The sequence below is a fragment of the Calliphora vicina genome, chromosome 1, assembly GCF_958450345.1.
Source record: "Calliphora vicina chromosome 1, idCalVici1.1, whole genome shotgun sequence".
Classification (NCBI taxonomy): Eukaryota; Metazoa; Arthropoda; class Insecta; order Diptera; family Calliphoridae; genus Calliphora; species Calliphora vicina.
In genome coordinates, this window is record NC_088780.1 from 94887773 (window position 1) to 94912128 (window position 24356).

A 24356-nucleotide genomic window follows, 5' to 3' on the forward strand; every position below is an offset into this window, starting at 1 on the left:
TTGTATATTTGCTCATGACTTGTAGCAACAGCAAAGAACAACCAACAGCCTCAACCTTATCCATAGCAGTATGACGTTGAGAATGATGATGGTGACGATGAGGACGATGATTGAGTTAAAGATGAAGAACCTTAATTCGTGTTTCTGTTCTTGGCACACACTACTTACACTTGGAATCATTCAGTCATTCATTCATTTGTTCACCATGTCGCATCTTAGTGACTGACACTGCCACCACTAATGTCAATGTCAAGTTTCAAAGTCTGTTTTCGTTTTATACTCCTCTCTTCTTGTTATTTTATTACTGTAATAATGTTGCTGGTTGCCTTTCATTGCTTTTTCTCTTATATTTAAAATAAAATATAGAAAGTTATATAAAATGTTGGTGGATTCGAACGGATGATAAAATTAAAACTCAAGGAAGTATTTTACCATAAAAAAGACTATGTACTTGTAATCGTCAGTACGTAAACCATGCTTATAATACTACATATATTTTGTTAGTCTTCTACTCCTTTTCTTTACCATTCAGTCGAGTTAATTTCTGGTTTATTTTTATAAAATTCAATGTCATCTGGCGTAAAATGTTGTTTATGTCACAACTCTACTTGTTTGTACAGCAGCCTCCTCTAGCTTAAGGCGCCTTCACCTAAAGATTTGCTCAGCATAAGTACGACGATGACGACAATAATAATAATAATAATTTCAAATTTACAGAAATTCAAGGAAAAATAAGATTAACCAAAGAATTTACTTAAACGACAGTTTCATTTTATTTTTTTTTTACTTCTACTTGTACTTGATTTTCTTTGGAGGCTGTGACATATAGCAAAAAATCAACAATGTGGAAAAAGTGGCTAATAAAAAGCAAGAAACTTACAATAGTCATGTGGAAATAAAAAAGAAATCAAATGACACATGAAAATAGTTAAAGAAATTCAAACACGAATAGCTAAACAATGAAATAAATTGGGCGAGAAATACCCAAAAAAAATTTTAAATTTACAAAATCGCTTTAAACAAGTAAGAAAGTATGGTCGGTCAAGCCCTACACTAAGTAAAAGAGCAAAAACATTTTTCTTTCAAAATTTCAATAATTTATATTTTTTAGTGATTTTCGGAAATGGGCCTTATATGGGGGCTATGACCAATTATGGACCGATCACCATGAAAATAGGTCGTGTGATTTATGTCTATATGAAATTTTACTATGTTGAATTTTGTGAGTACACCAACAGTTTTAAGCGATTTATGCACGTTAAAGTGATTTTCGGAAGCGGGTCTATATGGGAGCTATGACTAATTATGGACCGATCGTAACAAAATTTGGTGACATGAATTGTGTGTATATAAAACTTATTTGGAGCGGAATTTGTGGAGATACATTTATAAATTAAACATTTATGACCGATAAAGTCCAATTTCGGAAGGAGATTTGTATGGGGGCTAGGTGAAATAATGGACCGATTTCAGCCAGTTTTAATAGGCTTGGTCCTTGGGCCGAAAAAATAATATGTACCAAATTTGATGGAAATATATTCAAAACTAGTTGACCGCCCCGGCTTCGCCCGGTAGCATTTGCACCTGCCTGTTCTTATTCATTTGCAAATAAAATATTTAAATTTGTACTGCATACTTTAGGGAGCTTTTTTATTACAGTTGACTGGACTCAAAAAAAAAAATCCGAGTTTTACCCGGAATTTTAGAATTTTTTTCTTTACAAACCATCTCCTAAAAAATTCATCATCATCCTAAAAAATCTGCCAAATCGCTCCAGCCGTTTAATCGACTCAGAAAGTGATTCTAAGTCGATCGGTATACTTTAAGGTGTTAGACTAATATTTTTGGGCGTTACAAACATTTGCACAAACGCATAATACCCTCCCCACTATGATGGTGTAGGGTATAAATATGACAACAAATTGTATGACAATATGATGTTGTTCATCCCATAGATAATTACATATAGATCGGAAACTCTCCTATCAAAGACCTAATTCAGTTGTGAAAAAAATAAGTGGTGAGAATGTATTTGGAGGATTTTATGTCAAGTGAACTTTTGAAATCGGGATGAAATTTCCATCAGGGTTTGCAATAGTAATTCATTAATTCAGACACAATTTTTCAACAAGATCGGTGGAGAACTCTATAAGTTAGAGGGGTTCAGAATTTGACATTTTGGCCAAGCAGGTGATTTTTCTCATCCATGTATTTTATTACCTATTGTTCTTAGCAAAATGTGTCCCAAATAGTTTAGATAGCTATTTCTTAAATTTTTCGAAAAAAAAAAATAAAAAAAAAAATTACATTTTATTCGGAAATCAAAAACTTTTTTGACTTTTCTTCAAAATGGGCCCTTTTTTCTCAAACGAAAACTTAGATATTTATCTTGAAGACCTATTTGGTCGCTTAGTGGGATGCGAGTTGGAAATCTATCAAAATAAATGTTTTGTAACTCAAAACATACAATTTTTGAGTTTTTTTGTAACATAAAAAAAGTCAAAAAATGAAAAAAAAACTTTGGAAAAAATAAATTTTGTTTATCCAAAAATATTTAAAAATTTTATTTTGAAGTATAATTTGATGAAGGGTATATAAGATTCGGCACAGCCAAATATAGCTCTCTTACATGTTTTCTATACCACTGTGAGACGGTAAACAAACTTATTTTTTATTATACCATACACCACCATAGTGGGTAGTCATAGCTCCCATATAGACCCGCTTCCGAAAATCACTTTAACGTGCATAAATCTCTTAAAAATGTCGGTATATTCACCAAATTCGACATAAATAACTTCCATACACGACCTAATTTCATGGTGATCAGAGATTTCGCATACTCAGTGGTGAGGTGTTTTTGAGTTGATTTGTATTTCCATGGGATTGTTGTTGGAATAGGGGCCATACAAAATACAAGGTGGCGCAAAAGTAAACTTCCGATGTTTTTTGGCTGTAATTAAAAAAAAATGAAAAACTTTGATTCTTCTTGTGGATTATTTGTATTTGGTCTTTTAATTTTTTTTACATCAAGTCGAGAATATGATGTCATGTAAATGGCCGTCGCCACAGTTGATTGTCATTTGAGCCCTTTTTATGCCATTTTCCATCACTTTGGCCAAAACTTCCGGCGATAGGTCCTCACATTCTTGACGGATATTGTCTTTAAGAGCTGCAAGAGTCTGAGGCTTGTTGATTGAGATTAGGCGCCCGGGAAATGCATCCTTCAGCATATCGGTTGTGGCACGTGCAGTGTGTGCCGTTGCACCGTCCTGTTGGAACCACATGTTTTCCAATCCCAATTCATCACGTTGCGGCAAAAAGAACTCGTTGATCATTGCTTTGTAGCGCTCACCATTCACAGTAACCGTTTAGCCCGCGACGTCTTCGAAGAAAAAAGGTCCGATTACTCCTCCAGTGAAAACAGCACACCATACAGTGACTTTGAGTGGGTGTAATGGCTCTTCGTGGGTTACACGCGGATTTTCAGTGCCCCAGAAGCGTAAATTTTACTTATTTACGTACTCGCTAAGATGGAAATGGGCCTCATCACTCATGATTATTTTTGATGAAAAATCATCTTCCTCTTGGTGGTGATTAAGGATGGCAATATTCCGCGTTTTGGAGCAGTGTAGCGGAACATTGTTTATTAACGTGTATTTCGCATGTGTTTACTACACAAATGTCAAAACAGAACTGACATTAGGGGCCAATCGCAAAATTTATAGCATTTTCTGATAGGAGGATTACTTTTGCGCCACCTTGTATTAAAAAATTCAGTCTTATCAATACCAATTATATTTAGATAGTACTTGAGAATATCTACAAAAACAACTCTAATACATATGGGTTATCTCTTTTAGTTGAAGAGATATTTTAGGTGTTTTGAAAACTCTAATTTGTTATCGAAATTACTTTATCCATGTTTTAATTAAATTTATACGGCTTAAGGCTTTTATTATACATATTTTCTGCGTTTTATTATTTAATAACCATTAACAGAATTCGTAAACAATATGCACGTGTTTTTAACATTTAAAACAACTTACAAATATTTCATACACTCAACAAATATTCATATAAATGTGTATTGAATGAAAATCCATAAATCGATATTAAAACAAACAAAACCACAACGTTTAAAATCAGGTATTTCAAAAGAAAAAAAAAACAGTTTGTAGGAGGTAAAAACCGCCATCAATTATAAGGCACACACATACACACAAACTCAAACAAAAACCTCCCCTAAGCCAACAACAAAAAAGCTCATCAAAGCTGTAAAAACTGAAAACTAAACTTATATGAAAAGAATTGCAAGAAAAAAAGTGTCCCATAAAGCACTAAGAAAAACAAAACTAAAAAAAGTTTTTATTAAACAAAAAAATGTTAAACCCGCAAACAACAAAAACTACAGCAATATTGTATAAAGATTTAATCTCATACAGTGACACACTCACTCACACCTTTAGTATATGAGGTAAATCAAAAAATTTTAAGAAATTTACTAAAAATATTTTTCATAATTTTTTTCTTATGACACGTGCCTTTTTATACCCTATATACCATAATGGAAATAATGTTTATGCTGATGTTTCTAATACCCAAAAATATTATTATAGAAAATTGTAAAAAGTACCATTAGTTTTGGTCCTTTTTCGAATTTTTAAAAAGTACCAAATTCATAATTGGTATTTGTTGAGGAGCAAAGAATTGATTCAAAAAAGGACCTAAATATAGTTTTTACACAGAAAAAAATCACTATTGGAATGAATTTTGTAATATGTAAATATTATTAATCGAACTTTGACTTTTTTCAAACATTTCTGAACAACATAAAAATATACGTACAAATGAAATTGAAATTATGTACATACATATGTATGTATATTATCTAGATTTTATTTGAACATAAAATATAAAAACAATCCTACTATTTAAGAAATTATTTATAAATGTTATGAATTAAAATTGATGAAATTAAATCATAATATTTATGTTGAAACTTATTTCCGTTTTCTCTTCCAAAATGTTCGAATTTTAAAAAAGTTTTTTTCCCTCTAAAAAATCCCTTCTTTGTGGAAGTACATATGAAGAGAGAAACCTAAAGTCCAAATATCATGTATCTTCCTTTTGGCGTTTGATCTGGGCGATGTTGAATCAGTTAGTCACTCAGCAACGATACTCTTTTACATATATGGGGGATTTCATGTCAAGTGATCCAACTTTTGTAATCGATGACTTACGATCGCACCAAAGTAAGTCCTATTGGATTGTAAGTTAAGTTTAGGTTATGAAGGCAGCTTGAATTAGCCAGCTCAATTGGGTTCATAAATTTATCCCTTTGTGATACCCTAAGGATCATGCTCAGGTCCTCAAGAGGTCATTCACATGTAGAGATGCCAAACGGGGAATCCCGTTCCCGAAAATCCCGGGGTTTTCGGGATTTCTTAAACCCCGAAACACGGGATTTTTTAATTTCAAATACCGGGATTTTCGGGATTTTCCGTATCCCGTTTTTCATAAATAAATAGGGGAATTGTCATTTTTGTGTGCCTTTTTTATGCATTTTGACATTCTACATGCCCGAATATCGCAGTGATGTTCAGCAAAGTTGTTAAGCTCAACTCCTGCTACAACATAGTTAATAAAGGAAAGCGGTATTTTTGGTTTTCCTAGAGTGGGGCTCTGGAAAATCAATTCTTCACATTTGTTTGTAAGTTATCTAACAAAACCCAATTTAAATCATCTTCAAACGAAATTAATCAGATGGGGAGCTCGAACAAAATGAAAATATTTCGATTGCTCAAAGGCTAAAATATATTATTAATAAATGTAAAAAACCCAAATAACAATAACGAAACCAAGTTATAATGTAGATTTGCAACTTGCAAAAGAAATATATCACTTTATTTCTGAAGGAACAATATGAAAGATGTTTTTCGGCAGCAGCATATGTCGGAAACAAAATTCGTTCCAGAATGGCAGACGAAACCATAGATGCAATAGTATGCTTTTTAGTGTCTAATAAAAATTAATTGCTAAATAAAAACATTACTTTCAATTGTAAAGACATAATTATGTACGTTTATTTCTTATAATTTTCGGGATTTTAGATTTCCCGAAAATCCCGAAACCCCGAGTCGGGATTTCGGGATTCTTTACCAAATCCCGATCCCCGGGATTTTCAAAAATCAGTCCCGATTAGCATCTCTATTCACATGTCAGAATTGGATTCATTGCCGAACCAACCTGACGCATGAATGAACGAATCTATCTTCCTGACATCCACAGTAGATAGATCCGCTAGACCGCGCGGACTGCCTATTGTTGCAGTCCGAACCCCCGATAGAACAGGGTAAAGATAGAAGCGATTTTCAACCGTTTCCATCTAGTCTTCATCATGTCAACTTCTACAAAAGTGGTTGTATGAAGTGTTCAGTCTCCTAGCATGCGCATAAATCAAGCATTGCCCAGTAAGCACTGATATCAGAGCTCGCAGCCTTGCCCGTGATAGCCCCGTGAGGGACTTTGACCTATGATGATCAAGAATGGGCCAAGTGAGTCTCGATATCGAGCAATTGGTTAGGTTAGACCCTCTGAGCTGAGCAAACTCAAATAATTTACGCTGTATGAGTGATTTACACCAGAAGATATATCTCATCACCTTGTAGACATGAGCCTCTTTTGGCCAGTTCATCCGCAATAATATTGGCAGGTACACCAGAGTGACCCGGCACCCAAAATAACTTCAGGTTAGAATGTCTCTCAATCTCGTTAAGAGATACCCGGCATTCATGTACCAATCTGGATGTCGAGTAGACACCAGATAAGGATTTGATAGCAGGCTTACTGTCAGTGCAGATTCGGATATTCACACCAAATAACCTATAGTATTTCATCCAGTGTACCGCCCTTTAAATAAGTGTGATAAGGTATGGCCGGTACCATGCCTCCATGCTCCTACAGTGCTTAGCCTAACCGCCAAATTTATGACCAATTGTTTGGCCACGAGATCAGCCGGTAGCCAGTGCATCACATATTGTATAGTAATTCATATACAATTTCGAGCAGATCGGTCAAGAACTCCCTGAGTTTGAGGGGATCAAAATTTTACATTTTTTTTCTCATCCATGTAATTTACTACCTATTGTTCTTAGCAAAATGTGTTTCAAATAGTTTAGATAGCTACATATTTCTTCAATAAAAAAAAATAAAAAAATATTTTACATTTTTTTTTTTTCTAAAATCAAAAGATTTTTTGAGTTTTTTTTCCCTCAAACTTTTGACTATTTTTTGCAAAATCAAAAACATTGTTGAATTTTTTATTTTGCTCCCAAGGTTTTTTACTTCAATACCTTTTTGGTCGCTTTGTGGGATGCGAGTGGAATATCTATCAAAATATGAAAATGAGCGAATTCACTTAATTGTGGTTAACTTCGAAAAGAATCAATCGATTTTTATGATCGATTGCTATTATATGAGGCTTTGCGATAAAGCAATAAACCTGAACCATTTCTGCCTTTTTCGTAAGTTTTTTAAAACCAAAAAATTAGCTATTTGATGAAATTATGGACCTTTTCTGGAAAACCTTCCATTAAGGTTTTTATAATGCTTTCTGTAACTATGATCGAACAACTAGTCCATCTCCGTTTAAAATTTACCACACTTTTGGTCACCTTTTTTGTGCTCTTCAATTCTCTTCTAACAAGAGCCCAATATCTATCCATTGATCTTAGCTCCAGGCAGTTTGAAGGATTTGCATCTCTTGGTACAAATACCACATTATTGTTCTTGTATCACTCAATACCTTGCTTACCATAGTGACAGGATGCCAAATCAGCCCAAAAATAAGTGAACACATTAAGAAGTCTTATGAATGAAAGCATTGTAAACATTCCTTGATGTAAGTTTCGGTATTTATAGAGCCCTTTGTAAGAAATCTTTGGCTTCTTTTGCCGCAACTGCATATTGCTTGACATGCCAAAAACTTTTTGGGAAATTTTGTCTGCTTTTGGGTCCTAAACTTTTCTACAACATTCCCTCGAGCATTAGCAACATAAAAATATTGACTCGAAAGCTGCGGAAAATTTTTGTTGCGTACGTTTCGTCATCCATTATGCTGCTGGTCAATGTTTTGTATAAAATGTGACTTCTATTTCCGTGTTCTGTCTTTGGCCTCTAAATTGTTTGCAGAGTTTCTGTCAGAAACTTTTTGAGCCTTGTATGTTTTTAAACTTGCATTGGCTTTAACTTTTCATAGCAAATAGTCCGAGTACTGAGCTAAGCGGATTGCTTTCCTACCGGATGTGTTGGGAGCTCTTTTGAAAATGCTTTCTATTTATTGGCTTTAGAAACATCATGTGGAACATTCCTTCTACCTGAACCAGGTTTTCTAACAACGGGCAAGTTTTCCCCGATACTGTTTAATAACATTGAAATCAGTTTGACGGCAGACCTTTGATTGTTTGGCCAACTTTTTGTAGGACCAAGTTGGATTTTGTTGAAAATATTTAATAATTTTAATACGCACTTTTTTCTCGTCACTCATTTTAATCAGATTAACAACAAATGAACATAATTCAAATGTAACTTGGTAAAAATAAAATAAAAAAAATAAAATAAAAAAAATAAAAAAGTTTTAATGGAAAAGTTTGTTATGTTTTTTTTCGATCTGAGTCATTATATCTCCGAAACTACTGAGCCCATTAAAACGTAATATATAAACGGATTAAAGGTTATGAAAAATTAAATGCTTCTAAGTTTATTTTAATAATATCGGACTAACCGTTTTTGAAAAATCTCTCCATAGAATGTAAAATTTGGACCATATTTGTACTACTGGAACAACAAATGTGTAGTGGCTTAAAAAGCCTGTAAAATTTTTTCGACTTTGTTGCCCTGTGTAATCGGTAAATATTGGTTTCATTTGTATACCACCATATTATTTGACGCCAAAGAATGTTACCATAATTATTTATAGACTATAAAAATGTTCAAAATCTAGTGATTCTAATTTATGTTTGATTTAATCTGTAAGTTAAAAACTGTTCGAAATTAGTGAACAAAAAGTTTCAAAGTATTTTTTTAAAAATGTTCAACTTTTAAATGACCTATAACTTTAAGAAGTGAAAGATTACTAGACTAAAATATCGGATTCAAAGCCTTTTCCTGTTATTATTTTTCTATCGAAATCCAAAAGAAATACAAGCCATTTAAATTCAGTTTCAACGATTCTTCAAAATGTTTGATTTTCCTCATATGTATTTTAGCCAGTCATGTTTTTGCTGTTGTTTTTTTATTGTTTCAGTATATTGGTAGACCATTAAAAACAGCAAGTAAAATGGAAAATGCGTCTATCTACTCGTACTCACCATCATATCTTGGGGAATGTAAAAATCTGATACAGCTGCTGCCAAATACAATACAGCTCTTTCCTCAAACGCTGCCAAACATTCACAGGCGGCCCGCAACAGCCACATATAGTCGACTACGCTGGTAAAGCTGACATATAAAATCATTTGTGATTCACGTGCCTGCTTGTATTTGGCCAGGATGGGTGCAAACACATCAACGGAATCGGGCTTAACAGTGATTGAGGTACTTTGGCCATTGTCGGTGATGTCGAGCATATCGAAGAACTGTTGCCCCGTAAAGTGGCGGGTAAAGGGTTCGAGGGATTTTTGGCGATGCATAAAAATCACGGCATAATTGTGATCGAGGAAATATTCGGCTGAGGAGGAGCCACGTGTACCGGCACTAAAATTATCCACGAAACGCACGGTATTGTGCTCCAATGGGACGGTTGTACCACCTGACTGAAATGAAACAACAGAAGAAAATAAATTTGTTATAAAGAAGCCTTTAATATAACTAACCGAATGAATTGCAATTTTATTTTTTTGTTTCTATCATGAAATAATAAGAGTTGGTTTTATTGAAAATTTTGTATACAATTTTTTTTACAATTTAGCCATGACCATTTGTGCCCTTTGGGGCACATGATTATTATTTGTATTTTCTAAATTGTTTCTTTCCTTTTATTTTATTTACATACACACTCTTTCATATTTTGTGGTAGTTGTTGTTTGTAAGAAACCATTTTTATTGTTGGGGTCGTATAATTTATATTTTCAAACAAATAAATTTTCAATTTGCAACACTTATACGCCATCATGGCATATGACGAGAAAATATAGCAGTAACTATAGAATTATTATTATTATTATTGTATGTATTTGACCCTGGTATTTGAAACAAATTTTCACTTTAGTTTTACAAATACACAGATAGAGGTAAAGGTCAGTTCTTCAGAAATTTGTTTTCGTTTTGTGTGGTTTTTTTACTGTTTATTGATCAAAGCCTTGTAATGAATCTAAGCCACTTAGTTTAGATACTGTCTACTTTTTTTTAATTTGCTCTGCTCTATTAGGAAAATCTTTACGCCCTAACACCCCATAATTGGGGGAATTAAAAAAATGTGGAAATAAATCTTTAACTTCTAAACCAGTCATGGGCAAACACATACCACCATGAGTATATTTGTGTGCGTTAAGCAGCAGAGAGATGACTGACTGCACTGACTGTAATAAAAGAGAGAAAATCATAAACATAAAAAAATCCGCAACATAAACTTGCTTCTACAAATGCTAAACAGCAACTGATTTGATTTTGATCTCTGAGATCGTAACAAAGCAACAAACAAGTGGTCATTTCAGTAAAACACAGACACACTAATACACACAAGCTTATAGTGTAGGTGTGTCAACAAAGCGTCAGCAGAATTTTTTGGCCTATGCACGCGTGCATTAGAATCCCAATTTTGCTCGTGACTGTTCTAAACGGATAGTCCGATTATAATAAAATATCCCATGTCTAAAGAGGAAGTTGAATTTAATTTAAACAAGTAGGGGGTGGGCGGAGTCTCAAGGACCCAAAATGGGGTACCAATTTGAAATGATGCTGTTTAACTGTAGAGCAGGGGTGTAGCGCATCGAAACTCCAGTGCCAACCAAGCGATTGGCATCCTTCAATCAGTATAAGATCGAACAAATTTTTAACACACGTTTTTCATTAAAACTTTTAACCCAAGTATTATTTGATTTTTTTTTTGATCAAGTTGCCTTTATAAATCATTTCAGTTATTATGTTTAATGCCAATTATATTGATTTGTTGTTAATCTGATTCAAATGAGTGACCAGAAAAAAGTGCGTATTAAAATTATTAAATATTTTGAACAAAACCCAACTAGGTCCTACAAAAAGTTGGACAAACAATCAAAGCACTGCCGTCAAACTAGTTCCAATGTTATTAAACAGTAGCGGATGAACTTGTTCGTTGATAGAAAACCTGGTTTAGGTAGAAGGGATGGTCCACATGATGTTTCTAAAGCCAATAAATAGAATGCATTTTGAAAAGAGCTCCCAACACTTCCGATAGGAAAGCAGCCCGGTTAGCTCTACTATTTGGTACGAAAAGTTAAAGCCAATGCAGGTTTAAAAACATACAAGGGTCAAAAAGTTCCTGACAGGAACTCTGAAATTGAAGTCATATTTTATACAAAAAAAAATATACCTGCTGCATAATGAATGACGAAACGTACGTATGGAAAATTTTCGCAGCTTCCGGGTTAATATTTTTATGTTGCTGATGCTCGAGGGAATGTTGTAGAAAAGTTTAAGACCCAAAAGCAGACAATTTTTCCAAAAATTCTTAGTATGGCAAGCAATATGCAGATGCGACAAAAGAAGCCAAACATTTGTTACAAAGAATTCCATAAATACCGAAATTTACATCAAGGAATGTTTACAAAATAGGATGCTTCCATTCATAAAACTGCTTTATGTGTCCACTTTTTTTAGCCTGATTTGGCATCCTGTCACTATAATAAGAGAGATCATGAGTGGTAAAAGAATAATAATGTGGTATTTGTACCAAGAGAGGCAAATCTTCTGAACTGCCTTTAGCTAAGGCCAGTGGAGAGATATTGGGCTCTTGTTAAAAGAGAATTGAAGAGCACAAAAATGGTGTCCAAAAGTGTTGTAGATTTTAAACGGAGATGGACAGCCTGTTCGAACAAAATGACAGAAAGCTCTATAAAAACCTTAATGGAAGGGTTCAAAATTTCATCACTAGTGATAAGAACTATACAAATATTTTTTTTTTTTTGGATATTGTAACAATAATTTTAATCAAATAAAAATAATCAAAACTGTAAGTTTAGTGTTTTCATTTTTATTAACATATATGTATGTATGTTAAGAATTTTTCGATCTCAATCCTTAGAATCTTCTGACATATCCAAACAGACTAAGATTTGTATCTTCAACTATTGTGTCAAATCATTGCTCCTGTATGAATGTTAAACGTAGAATACAACAGACCACGGCTGTTGTCCAAGCGTTTATTAATCGATGTGATTGAAGAATTCTTAACGTTTTTTTGTCCTAACACCACATGAAATACAGAACATTGGAGACAAACCAATCAGCCGCCAATCCACATTGAAATTTTTAACTGCTGGAAATCGACTGGAACCCACAAAGTAGGACACAAATACACTGGTGCATATTCCTATAAACGTACTTAATTTTTATACCCTTCACCTTCGTGAGAAGGGTATATATAAGTTTGTCATTCCGTTTGTAATTTCCACAATATAATTTTCCGACCCTATAAAGTATATATATTCTGGATCCTTATAGATAGCGGAGTCGATTAAGCCATGTCTGTCTGTCCGTCTGTCTGTTGAAATCAATTTTCTGAAGACCCCAGATATCTTCGGGATCCAAATCTTCAATAATTCTGTCAGACATCTTTTCGAGAAGTTTGCTATTTAAAATCAGCAAAATCGGTCCATAAATAACGGAGATATGAGAAAAAACCTCGATTTTTTACCTATTTTTGATATATATCTGGATTACTAAGTCCTTAATATAGACAATATGGATATCTAATGATAGATATTTCAAAGTCCATTGCAACGATGTAGATAAGGCTATAGTAAGTTAGACCTACAATGGGTCAAAATCGGGAAAAATATTTTTTAACCCGAATTTTGTTTTCATGAAAAATTTTTTTTTGTCATACATTTTTTTTAAAAAAATTTAAAAAAAATTTAAAAAAAAAATTGTAAAAAACTTTTTTTAAAAAAAATTAAAAAACAATTTCCAAAAAAAAAATTTTGAAAAACAATTAAAATAAAAAATTAAATTTTGTTTACCAAAAAAAATTTATTTTAAAGTATAATTTGGTGAAAGGTATATAAGATTTGGCACAGCCGAATATAGCTCTCTTACTTGTTTTATGTATTTTTGTTATATCATTGTTGTTCTCATCCAAAAGCAAAATTTAACTTTTTTAATCAGAGACAACTTAACGGTACTTTTTGAAAGTAAACAAGTTTTTTTTCTTATTCTTGTTGTTTGCCTTAATTATGCGATCAAATGTTCTTAGTGCTATTTTAAGTGGAAGAGTCGTATAAACGCAGACGTGAAATTAGTTTTTAAAAAGGTTACCAAAAATAAAATATTATCAATTTTAGTTTTTTTTCAACCGAAGGTACGTTTCTAATAGTAACATATCAATTTACTGCAACTTTTTCTATTTGAATCAATAAATTTCATCACTTTTAAAGATGCCCAAGGGAACTTTTTTGTCCGATCAAGAAAAGAAGCAAATTAAATTTTTTCACGACCAAGGATGTTCCAAAAGAGAACTTGGACGTAAAATCGATTGTTCGGAAAGTGTGGTGCGAAATTTCTTGAAGAAAGGACAAAATTATGGAGTTCGCAAACCTACAAAGGGAAATACAAAACTAACAAGAAGACAATTTAATCTAACAAACAAGAAGCAACCTGCAACAAATTGAATTCCACACAAATAAAGAATAAATTGAAACTTCCAGTGACTTCCGAACACGTTGCACACATTTTACGAAACGATGAAAACATAAAATGTAAAAAGTCGGAATGTAAAGCAATGCTAAAAAAGCACCATAAAGATAATCGTCTAAAATTCGCAAGAAATTATATGAAATGGACAGATGAGTGGAAAAAAGTAATTTTCTCCGACGAAAAAAAATTTAATTTAGACGGTCCTGACTCATACTCATGCTATTGGCACGATTTGAGATCAAACGATGTTCGGATGTCAAAACGTAATTTCGGTGGTGGCAGTGTTATGGTTTGGGCAGCGTTTTCTGCAGTTGGCAAGTCGAAAATATGTTTTGTTTCGACAAAAATGAATAGTGCGATTTATAACGAACTGTTGGAAGATGCTCTTCTCTAATTTATGGATGAAGATTGCATATTCCAACAAGATAATGCTGCAATCCATGTATCTAAGTAATCTAAATCTTGGTTTAACACAATGACTTCCAAGGCACTTTCAGCAAATAAGATGCTGGTGGCCACAGCGTAATCTCTTCGAAAACGTCAATATTGGAATTTAGGCTACTGTCAGTAATATTTACTGCTTAGAAACAGATTTTTTTTATACATAATAGGGTCTTACGAAATGGCGAAAAAGAATTTTTATGGGATACTGAGTTCGAAAAAATACTCAGTACAAGTTCAGAAAGTGATGAAGAATGTGAAGATTACAGTTTTGATGAGAAACTTCCAGACAACATCGAAAAAATTCTTAAAATCCAGCACTATTGTCTGACATGGCTAGAGAGAATAAAAGTCGTGTCGGACATATGTGTCCGACGTGGCTTAAACCGCATAGTGCAGTGTCACACATATGTGTCCGACGTGGCAGTCAATGTGTTAATGTACATAGCATTCCTCTGTTGGACTGGCCGGCTTGTAGTCCGGACTTAAACCCAATGGAGAACTTGTGGGGATACATGGCCCGTAAAGTTTATGCAAATAATGCCCAGAATGAAAGCATAATGACTGTGACAGAGCTGAAACTAAAAATTAAACAAGTCTGACAGGAAATTGATTCCAATCTGCTTAAAAAATTAGTGGAATCAATGTCAGACCATATTTTTGAAACAATCCATAACAAAGGATCATCCACACATTATTAATAATGCTACAGAGGCCCATAAATTAAAGTACGTTTATAGGAAAATACCCTTAAAAATGGCTGTTAATCTCGAAAATTAAGTTAAAAAAACTTCTTAAAAAATTAAAAAAGGCCCTTTTTGAACAAAAATAAAAAATGTTATATCTTGATTTACAAAATATTTATTTTGATAGATATCCCACTCGCATCCCACTGAGCGACCAAATAGGTATTCAAGGAAAATATCTAAGCTTTTTTTGGAGAAAAAAAGAGCCCATTTTGAAAAAAAAAGTCAAAAAAGTTTTTGATTTTCGAAAAAAAAAATCAAAATTTTTTAATTTTTTTCCAAAGATTAAAGAAATAGCTATCTAAACTATTTGGAACATATTTTGCTAAAAATAATAGGTAAAAAGTTGCATGGATGAGAAAAATCACCTGCTTGGCCAAAATGTCAAATTTTTACCCCCTCTAACTCAGAGAGTTCTCCACCGATCTTGTTAAAAAAATTGTGAATTAATATCCAATAGAACCTTGGTGCAAATTTCATCCCGATCGGAAGACATCGATTTTAAAAGTTCAATCGCCATGAAATCCCCCATATATGTATATTTATCTCTCATCGTCTTCCTTATGAATGACTATATGACTAATATTCGTGGGAATATTGGTATTTTTGTCGACATATTCTACTACGTCTATATTGATCAGTCAGTATAAGAGCTGCCATGACTGGGTCGTCTATCTGACATTACTTTTGTTTGGGTCCCTACGGTTAGAGACTACTATGATAATGTACTGAAATAGAATCTGCTTTAAATATCCCAAACGGGGTTTCAGTTGCATTATAATCTTCAGTCACTTCAAAGAAAACTTACTAAGCATCTTATAAAGTCGACACGGACTCTCTTTCAATGGACATTTAGGGTTGCAGTAGCAAGAACAAGGGAAATAAGAAAACGGGTTTCCATCCTACTAAGTTTGGGGATAACATACTGAGATATCTCATGCCTTCAGGTTGAGATATAGTTTACAGTAATTTCCAACATTGTTTAAGTCTAAAGTAAAAGATTTCGTTCCGTTGCTAAATAGAATGGACCAAAAAATGTATGCAATCTAAAAGTTCTCAGTTTAATTTTACATCCCAAATATCCCTGTCACGTTTGTCTTTATTCTTTAAAAAGTACTGTAATTCTCAATAACTCCATTACTTTTATATATGAACATAAAAATACATAAGACTAGTCATTTTGCTTAAAGAAAAACTTCCCCACATGACTCATTTTTATAATGAGTCTCAAAGAAAGCTAAAAAAAAAGGGAAAAAAAACATTAAACTGAATATTCGTACATTTAATGAATCAAATTAATTTAAGCCAACACAATAACCCCAAAAAAAAAAGATACGAAATTTAGTATGTATTAGAAACTTTTCTATAAATCCTTGTATTTGAAAGTGTAAGAAACAAGAACTAAAACTAAAACTAAGCAATAGAAGGCGTAAAACTACAACTTACAGCTGGCTGACAGACCGACTGACTAATGGTGTTACATGGTTCATTTTTACATTGTTTTATAACCAACAATAAAAATGTATGTTTATAGTTCTTGGGGGAGAATTAATGACTCTTTGAGGCTTGTTACGAAATTATTTATTAAAAAGAAAAAAATCCACAAGAAATAACACACTTAAATTGTTTAATTTTACTCCTTTTAATTAAGTTAACTAAAAGGTTCTTTAAAAATAGTGTTAAGCTAATAAACGTTAAACAAAGAACAATTTAATAGCAGATGGAATATCCCAATAATGTATTGATGAGTTTGTGGAAAAAACTATTAGAATTCAGAAAAATTAATCAAGGGAATAAACCTGATTATAATAATTCTTAGAAATGTTTAAGCTAAATGTTGTGGGAAATATAATAAAGAATTTTTTCAAATACAAGCATTAATAACACTGTGCTACAAATTAACAAACAATGAATACAAAATGCGATCTGAGATGAACCAGTACTTTTTCCTGACGGCCAGCGATTTGTATTTGATTTTCGGATAGTAGCAATGTAAATAGAAATAAGATCTACTGAGATATTGAAATACTTCTTTCGACACTCCTTCCCACAGTATCATGAGCTTGTGATTGCTTCATATTTATAGCAGGCATTAGTTCATTGCGCGTTTAAATTTTAATTCAAACTCTTGTGAGCATTAAAATCGACGACATAATCGACGACATAAGTATCGTGGTTTTGTCGTCGACTAAGGTAGTTCAGTCGAGTCCATTGTAGCCTTACGGATCCGCGTTAAGTTAGCTTTTCAAAAAGTATAAATTCCTTATACATCTTCTTAGAAATATTTTGATATACATAACTTAAAAAGAAAAAAAGTACTTTTTCCCCAAAAACTAGCGAAAAATGGCATTTTTAAATTCAAATGCATATAACTTTGGATTCAGGCACGGTTTTTAAAAAATTCTTTTTTTTTTGTTTGACATATTCATTTGCCGTTAATCCAATAAAAGAAAAATGGAGACAATCGAGAAATATTTATAAAAAAACTGGAATAGGGGGGGGGTAAAAATGTTGAAAATTTAATTTTCAAATGCGAATATCTCCTATGTTATTTTGTTGTGCTCGACTAGATTCTATCGGTCTAATTCATAATAAAAACTTATTGTAGATTTAAAGCACAAATTTGTTAACAAACACTTTTGCTTTATAAACCTTTAATAAAAGTATTCTATTCATAAACTTTTGATAAAGGCACAATAACTAATGTACTGTTTTTTGTCTAAGTTGGCAATGCTTCTCAGTTATTTCCCCTTTTTCGTTGTTAGTGTTGCTTGTCATTAGGATAAAATATTCGTTTTAAAAATTGAACATACCCGAGGTGTCCTACTTTGGGGTACTGCCAACACTGGTGGGCCATGCTGTCAAAATTCAAAACTAAAACTCGACAACATTTCCTTTCCTTTCGTGGAATCAATTACCGAACTCGTTCTGTTATGTGATAATGCAACACTTTTACGATTGAAAAAATTGGGTCAAAAATCAAAAGTATTGTGAAGTCAAGGATGAATACAAAATCCATAAATCCTCCTAATATAGGAGATAGAGGCTTTTATATCTTGAAGAATTAATGAATGCAGTCTGGGTTTGCAAGATATGCCTGTTGAGAAAACAAATTCGTGCTAGCAACCGAATTTGTTGCCAATCGAATGGTTCTATCTTAGTGACCGAATTTTACAGTTATGGCTACAATATTTTGGAAGGGGTAACTAAAGTTTGGTTGCTTCAACTGAAATTCTTCTTTATCAACTGACTTTCTGTGGTTAGAACTGACTATGTGTGCAACCGAATCATTCGATTGGCAACAAATTCGGTTGCTATCACGAATCTGTTTTCTCTGTGTACGAAGAGTAAAATAAATATTATTTATATTAAAAATTTCTCAAGAAGAGTATCCGATCTATGTGTATTTAGCTATGATTCAATTTCATTTGGAATTTTCTCAATTTCACATTTAATTTCTCATATAAGGTAGAATTCACAGATTATTGTAGATATGAAACAAATGACAGTTTACAAAAAAGTAATAGCAAAACATCAAAAAGTAAAACAACATGTATTTTCAAGTTTGAAACATAAATTATTTTTTGAACAAAATCAATAAAATTCAAAACTGCAATAAAATAATGAAGTGCCCAACTCAAGAAACAGTTCAAGATTTACATGCAACATTTTATGCATTAAGAATCAAAACGTAGACATTTGCAAACGTGATACAACAATATTTTTTATAGTTCTTCTTCATGATTTTTGTTCGTTATAATTACCACAATTTTGAGCACAAACAAGGCTTTTCAATTCACTTTTAACAAGAGCCCAATAGCTCTCCACTGGACTTAGCTCCAGGCAGTTTGGAGGATTTGCATCTCATGGTAGAAATACAACATTATTGTTCTTGTACCACTCAAGACCTTGCTTACCATAGTAACAGGTTGCCAAATCAGGCCAAAAATAAGTGGACATATTAAGTATCATCTTTTGTAAACATTCCTTTATGTAAATTTCTTTATTTATAGAGCCCCTTGTAAGAAATTTTTGGCTTCTTTTGCCGCAACTTGCCATGCCAAGAACTTTTTGGGCAAATTTTCTGCTTTTGGGTCCTTAAGATTTCTACAACATTCCCTCGAGCATCAGCAACATAAAAATATTGACCCGGAAGCTGCGAAAAATTTTCCAGAACATATGTTTTGTCATCCATCATGCAGCAGGTGTATTTTTTGTATAAAATATGACTTCAATTTCTGTGCTCTGTTCTCAAGCAGAGTTCCTGTCAGGAACTTTTTGAGCGTTGTATGTTTTTAAACCTGCATCGGGTTTAACTTTTCGTACCAAATAGTCCGAGTACTGAGCTAACCGGACTGCTTTCCTACCGGATGTGTTGGGAGCTGTTTTGAAAATGCTTTCTATTTGTTGGCTATAGAATCATCATGTGGACAATTCCTTCTACATGAACTAGGTTTTCTATGAAGGGACAAGTTCTATCGATACTGTTTAATAATTTGTTTGGTTTATTGTTTGTTTGGTCAACTTTTTGTAGGACCAATTGCATTGACATGCAGCGGGTATATTTTTTTTATAAAATTTGACATCAATTTCTTTTTTGAGCCTTGTAGGTTTTTAAACCTGCATTGGCTTTAACTTTTCGTACCAAATAGTCCGAGTACTGAGCGGACTGCTTTATAACTGAATGTGTTGGGAGCTGTTTTGAAAATGCTTTCTATTTATTGTCTTTAGAACCATGTAGGACCATGTTGGGTTTTGTTGAAAATCTATATATATAAAAATGAAATGGTCCATGTATGTAATGGCATCACGTGAGAACGGCTGGAGCGATTTGGCTGATTTTTTTTTATTCGATTCGAAATTTTCAGGAGATGGTTTGTAAAGAAAAAAAATTCAAAAATTCTGGGTAAAACTCGGAAATTTTTTTTAGTCCAGTCAACTGTCCCTAAAGTATGCAGTACAAATTTAGATATTTTATTTGCAAATAAATAAGAACAGGCAGGTTATGTAGGTTGGAGAAACTTGAAGAACTAACATTAGTAAGTGCTACCAGGCGAAGCCGGGTGGGTCAACTAGTATTTAATAATTTTAGTACGAACTTTTTTTCGTCACTCATTTCAATCAGATTAACAACAAATGAACATAATTGACATTAAACATTATAACTGACATACTTTTCAAAGGTAACTTGATCAAAAAAATCAAATAATACTTGGGTTAAAAGTTTTAAGGAAAAAAAACGGGTTTTTTCGATCTCACTCCTTACAATAATAATTCTACCTTATTGTATCATGGCAATTCTTAAATTCAATTAAAATTTTTATCATTTTCAACTTCATATTCTCAGTTTAATTTTCAATTAAAAGTAGATATTCCCAATTTAATTTCGAATTATCTCAATATCATGTATAATGTTTTCAATTTCAATTAAAACCGGTGTGATATCTCTACATCGTCTGCATAAAATGACTTTTATCCATTTCTTGTCTAGTTCAGTAAGAATCGAATTAATCACCCCTATCGCGAATCAATATTTCACATGAAATATGTTCCCTTTTCCCATTTTTCGTTCATAAACTTTGTTCACGTGAAAAAATTCCCCATGTTGTGAAATTTTTAGATGGAATTTTGTAAACAATAAGCAGCTGTTACGAACAAAATCAACTATTGTGAATGAAAAGTTTAGGGGAATATCACGATAGCAATTTTTCCTTCGAGGGAAATGGATTTTTCATGGGAACATAAATTCCACATGTTTTTCACGAAATCAACTATTGTGAATGAAAAGTTCATGGGATTATCATGATAGCATTTTTCCCTTCGAGGGAAATGGATATTTTATGGGAACAAAATTTCACATGTTATTGTCGATAGGGGTGATTAACGATAAGTAGTGGAGGGATCACGCAAAACTGGGGTATGCCACTTACAATTTGCTTAGACTTAACGCTGTTACCAATACTTGCGGTAACTATTCTTGATTTCAACATAGATACTAACAAATCGTTCTTAAATATATAGATTCATAGGAGCTTATTAAATTGCAAGAGTAGTTACGATATTGAAATATACTAGAGTTTCGTGTTCGGTTTTAATCGAAAACGCGGTTTTTCAAGGCCTAAAACCGAAACCGACAATTATTCTTCGGTTTTTACTTTTAATCTATTTTCAGTAGAAAAATTAAAAATTTAGAAATGAAAAACAAACTTTTTCATCCAGAGATTCATTCAAGTATTTCCTGACTGTTTATTTATTTAATTTTAAAAAAAGAAAGCAAAGTGTTGTTAACAAAGACTTAGTAATTTTCAAATATCCAGTAAAAGTATGGATCATTGTAAAGTGGATTCTAGCTCATTCGAAACGTATTATTAGAATTAATAAAAATATTCCCACTCAGCATCATGAAAGCCTAATTTCATATTTCTGGGCCCATTATTATTGAAAATGCTAAAGAAATGTACCACTAAAGTCAACGTTTGCGAATTCTAACTCATTCAGAATCATGTGTGTCTAATTTTTAGGTTTATTATTATAAAATATTCCAAAAGTACTATTACAATAAAGAAATAGTACTATAGCCAACTATTATGTACATAAGTACCAATTTTCTAGTTTGAAATCAAAGTAATTTCCTGATTATAGGTTCAATATTATAGAAAATTCAAAAAGTACCATTTTGAAGAACGAAAAAGTACTTCTTAGATTGGGTTAGTTCTCCTTTTTTAAATCATATTCTTGATTATTTCTTTACTGAGAAGCATATTAGCCAACTTTAATCTATATAAGCTAACTAATTTAATATAGTGTTACGAAATTATACTTGAATTCAAATATAACGATTTTAAGGGCTGATTTAAAAGTAGCATAATGCTTTCAAATAACAGTGCTGTAATAGCAAACTGTAACATATCTGTGGGCATTATTAAATAAAAGCTTTCAGTTGATTTGATCGTAAGTTGGCAATGCTGTATGCGAATATTCAGTTAAAGAACATTGTAGAAAGTACACCACAGATGGCGTTGACAGTTAAAGAGCAATCTAGAATGCAGATGGCAGTGTTATAAATAGTGGCAGAGGTTGCAGTCGTGAGTGAGTTTATCAGAGACGCTTTTCGAATAAACATCAACTGAGTGCCTTAAAGTGTGTTGTGTTTTTCAAGTAAATTCGTGTACATTATAAATTGTGTCTGTATTTCTGAGAATTTATAAACGTGTATAAAAAACATTGAGTGGCTATTTAATTCTGTTGTTGTACATTTCAAAGAAATAAAGAGTTGTTACAATTTTTAAACTACTAAACGGCTTTTATTTGCAATCAAAAGTATCCGGTTTATTTAAAGGAAATAAACCAGCGTATTAAAAAGGTTAAAACGTAACAATATTAAAAAAGTACCATTAAAAGAAAATGTACCAATTTTCCTTTATCCACTTGAACACCCGTCAAGTTTGAATTTTAAATTTGTATAGCATTTCCTATATTATCAGCTGATTTTGTTCCTATAACACTTGATATTTAATAAATTATCACGAAACCGATCGGTTTTCAATTTTTTAAAACCGAAATTGCGGTTTTAAAATTCTTCGGTTTTTTGGAAACTCTAAAATATACAATGGCAGTCATAGGTAGTCCAAGAAGGCTGCCATTATATATTGTTTAAATCTTACAACTTCGTTTAGATTTGTTTCCGTAGAGCGACCTTTAAGTTATTCATGCTAAATACTCGAAAGACGCGTTGTGCCTTCTTATCGTGATTTGTATTGCTTCCTGAGTATAAATTTCTGTATGTTACAAACAAAATGACAAACTCATAACCCCATCAGTACCGATAAAAGCTTATTTTACACATGTTTCTTCATATAAATCTCCAACATTAAATTAAATCTTTGTGCTGGATTTAAATCCTCAATAGCATGAAACCATTAAAAGGTCTTTTTCCATCACTTTCAACAGATTATTGAAACATTGATCCACACGACATTTGGTTTAATTCATGGTTTGAACCAAAAAAAAAAGCAAAACTGAATGAATAAAAAGCAATACATACAACCATAGACAGATTCAATGAACACAAAGATAATACCAACAAAAAAAACGATAAAAAGAGCAACAAAAATGAACAAAATACAAATTTGTTGTATTTATAGTATAATGTGCAATACTTACTGTTACAAGGACGATTCTGTTTTGTAGTTTATTGTGTCGCTCACAAAATTCTTTCAATAATGAACGATTATCCTCAAAATCTGCTGGGGGTAGATGTGTATTGTAAAAGTCCTCCCAATTTGTCATAATGATATACGGTTTTTTATTTTGTTGGCTGTTTTTTTTTTATCTCTAGATGAGTATGATGATGAGTATGATTTTATACACTCAATAAGTTTGTTGTCGAGGATTAAGAGTAATGTGCAATTTGTTGCTGTTTGCTGCTGTTGTTGACAATATTCAAATTAAAAAGTCCACTCCCACTCTAGATGTTGTCGATAAGAATGCTGAATTTGTAGAATGTAGCATGGAAAATAAACATAAAAAAAGAACTTAATGTTTAATAATGCAATTAATAAATGTATGTAGAAAAGTTTACATATCCATGTAATTAAATATACAGTGGTGAGCAAAATAGTTTTCGTGTTTGTCGCATTTGTAGTTTGAAAATAATACCAACAAAAAGTCTCAATTCATCCCCAGTTTTAAATATTAGTTGATAAATTCATTGCAATTTTTTGTTGGATGATAAGCTAGTTCCTATGCACATTTTCGGGACAGATCAGCAGGAAATCTCTTCCCAAAGGCTTTAGGTATGCTGAAGATATTATAAAAATAAAACTATAGAATGAATGAGAATTACAAATACTAAAGCTTTAGTTTTAAACATATCAAAGCCTTGACAAAATACCTAAAAAAGAACAGTGATTTTATCTTTTCTTACAGATTTTAATTTGTCTCTTATGTAATTTTTATAATATAAGCATACGCCTACTTTCCCAATCCATTTCTATAGTTTTACTGAACTTTCTTTTTATTATATTTTGCTCCCCACTGTATATTAGTATAAACTAAGTAGTTTGTAGATATAAATTACTTTCACTTTCAGTTAGTTAAGTCCTTCAGGATTTTGGTTTTAATGAACTTTTTCTATTAACACTTATGTATTGTAAAAAAGAAATCTGTTTAACAATTTATGTTATTGTTTCAACAGCATTTTAAATGTTCCACTTGACGAATCGGAAATTATAATAGTTTCAACAGTTTTTTTTTATTACTGGGATAAATGTTAAA

General features: G+C 32.3%; 1 protein-coding gene across 1 annotated transcript in view; it reads right to left on the minus strand.

Annotated features, from left to right (window-relative positions):
* The window catches only part of Ppcs (phosphopantothenoylcysteine synthetase), a 39613-nt gene extending 16184 nt beyond the window's left edge, over positions 1–23429 (minus strand). The window contains exons 1-2 of the mRNA XM_065501152.1: positions 23244–23429; positions 9372–9815 (exon numbers count right to left, since the gene is read on the minus strand). Coding sequence (XP_065357224.1) covers positions 9372–9815; positions 23244–23369 — 570 coding nt within the window. The 5' untranslated portion in view covers positions 23370–23429. The remainder of the gene's footprint in view (positions 1–9371; positions 9816–23243) is intronic.
* Positions 23430–24356: the final 927 nt, after the last annotated feature.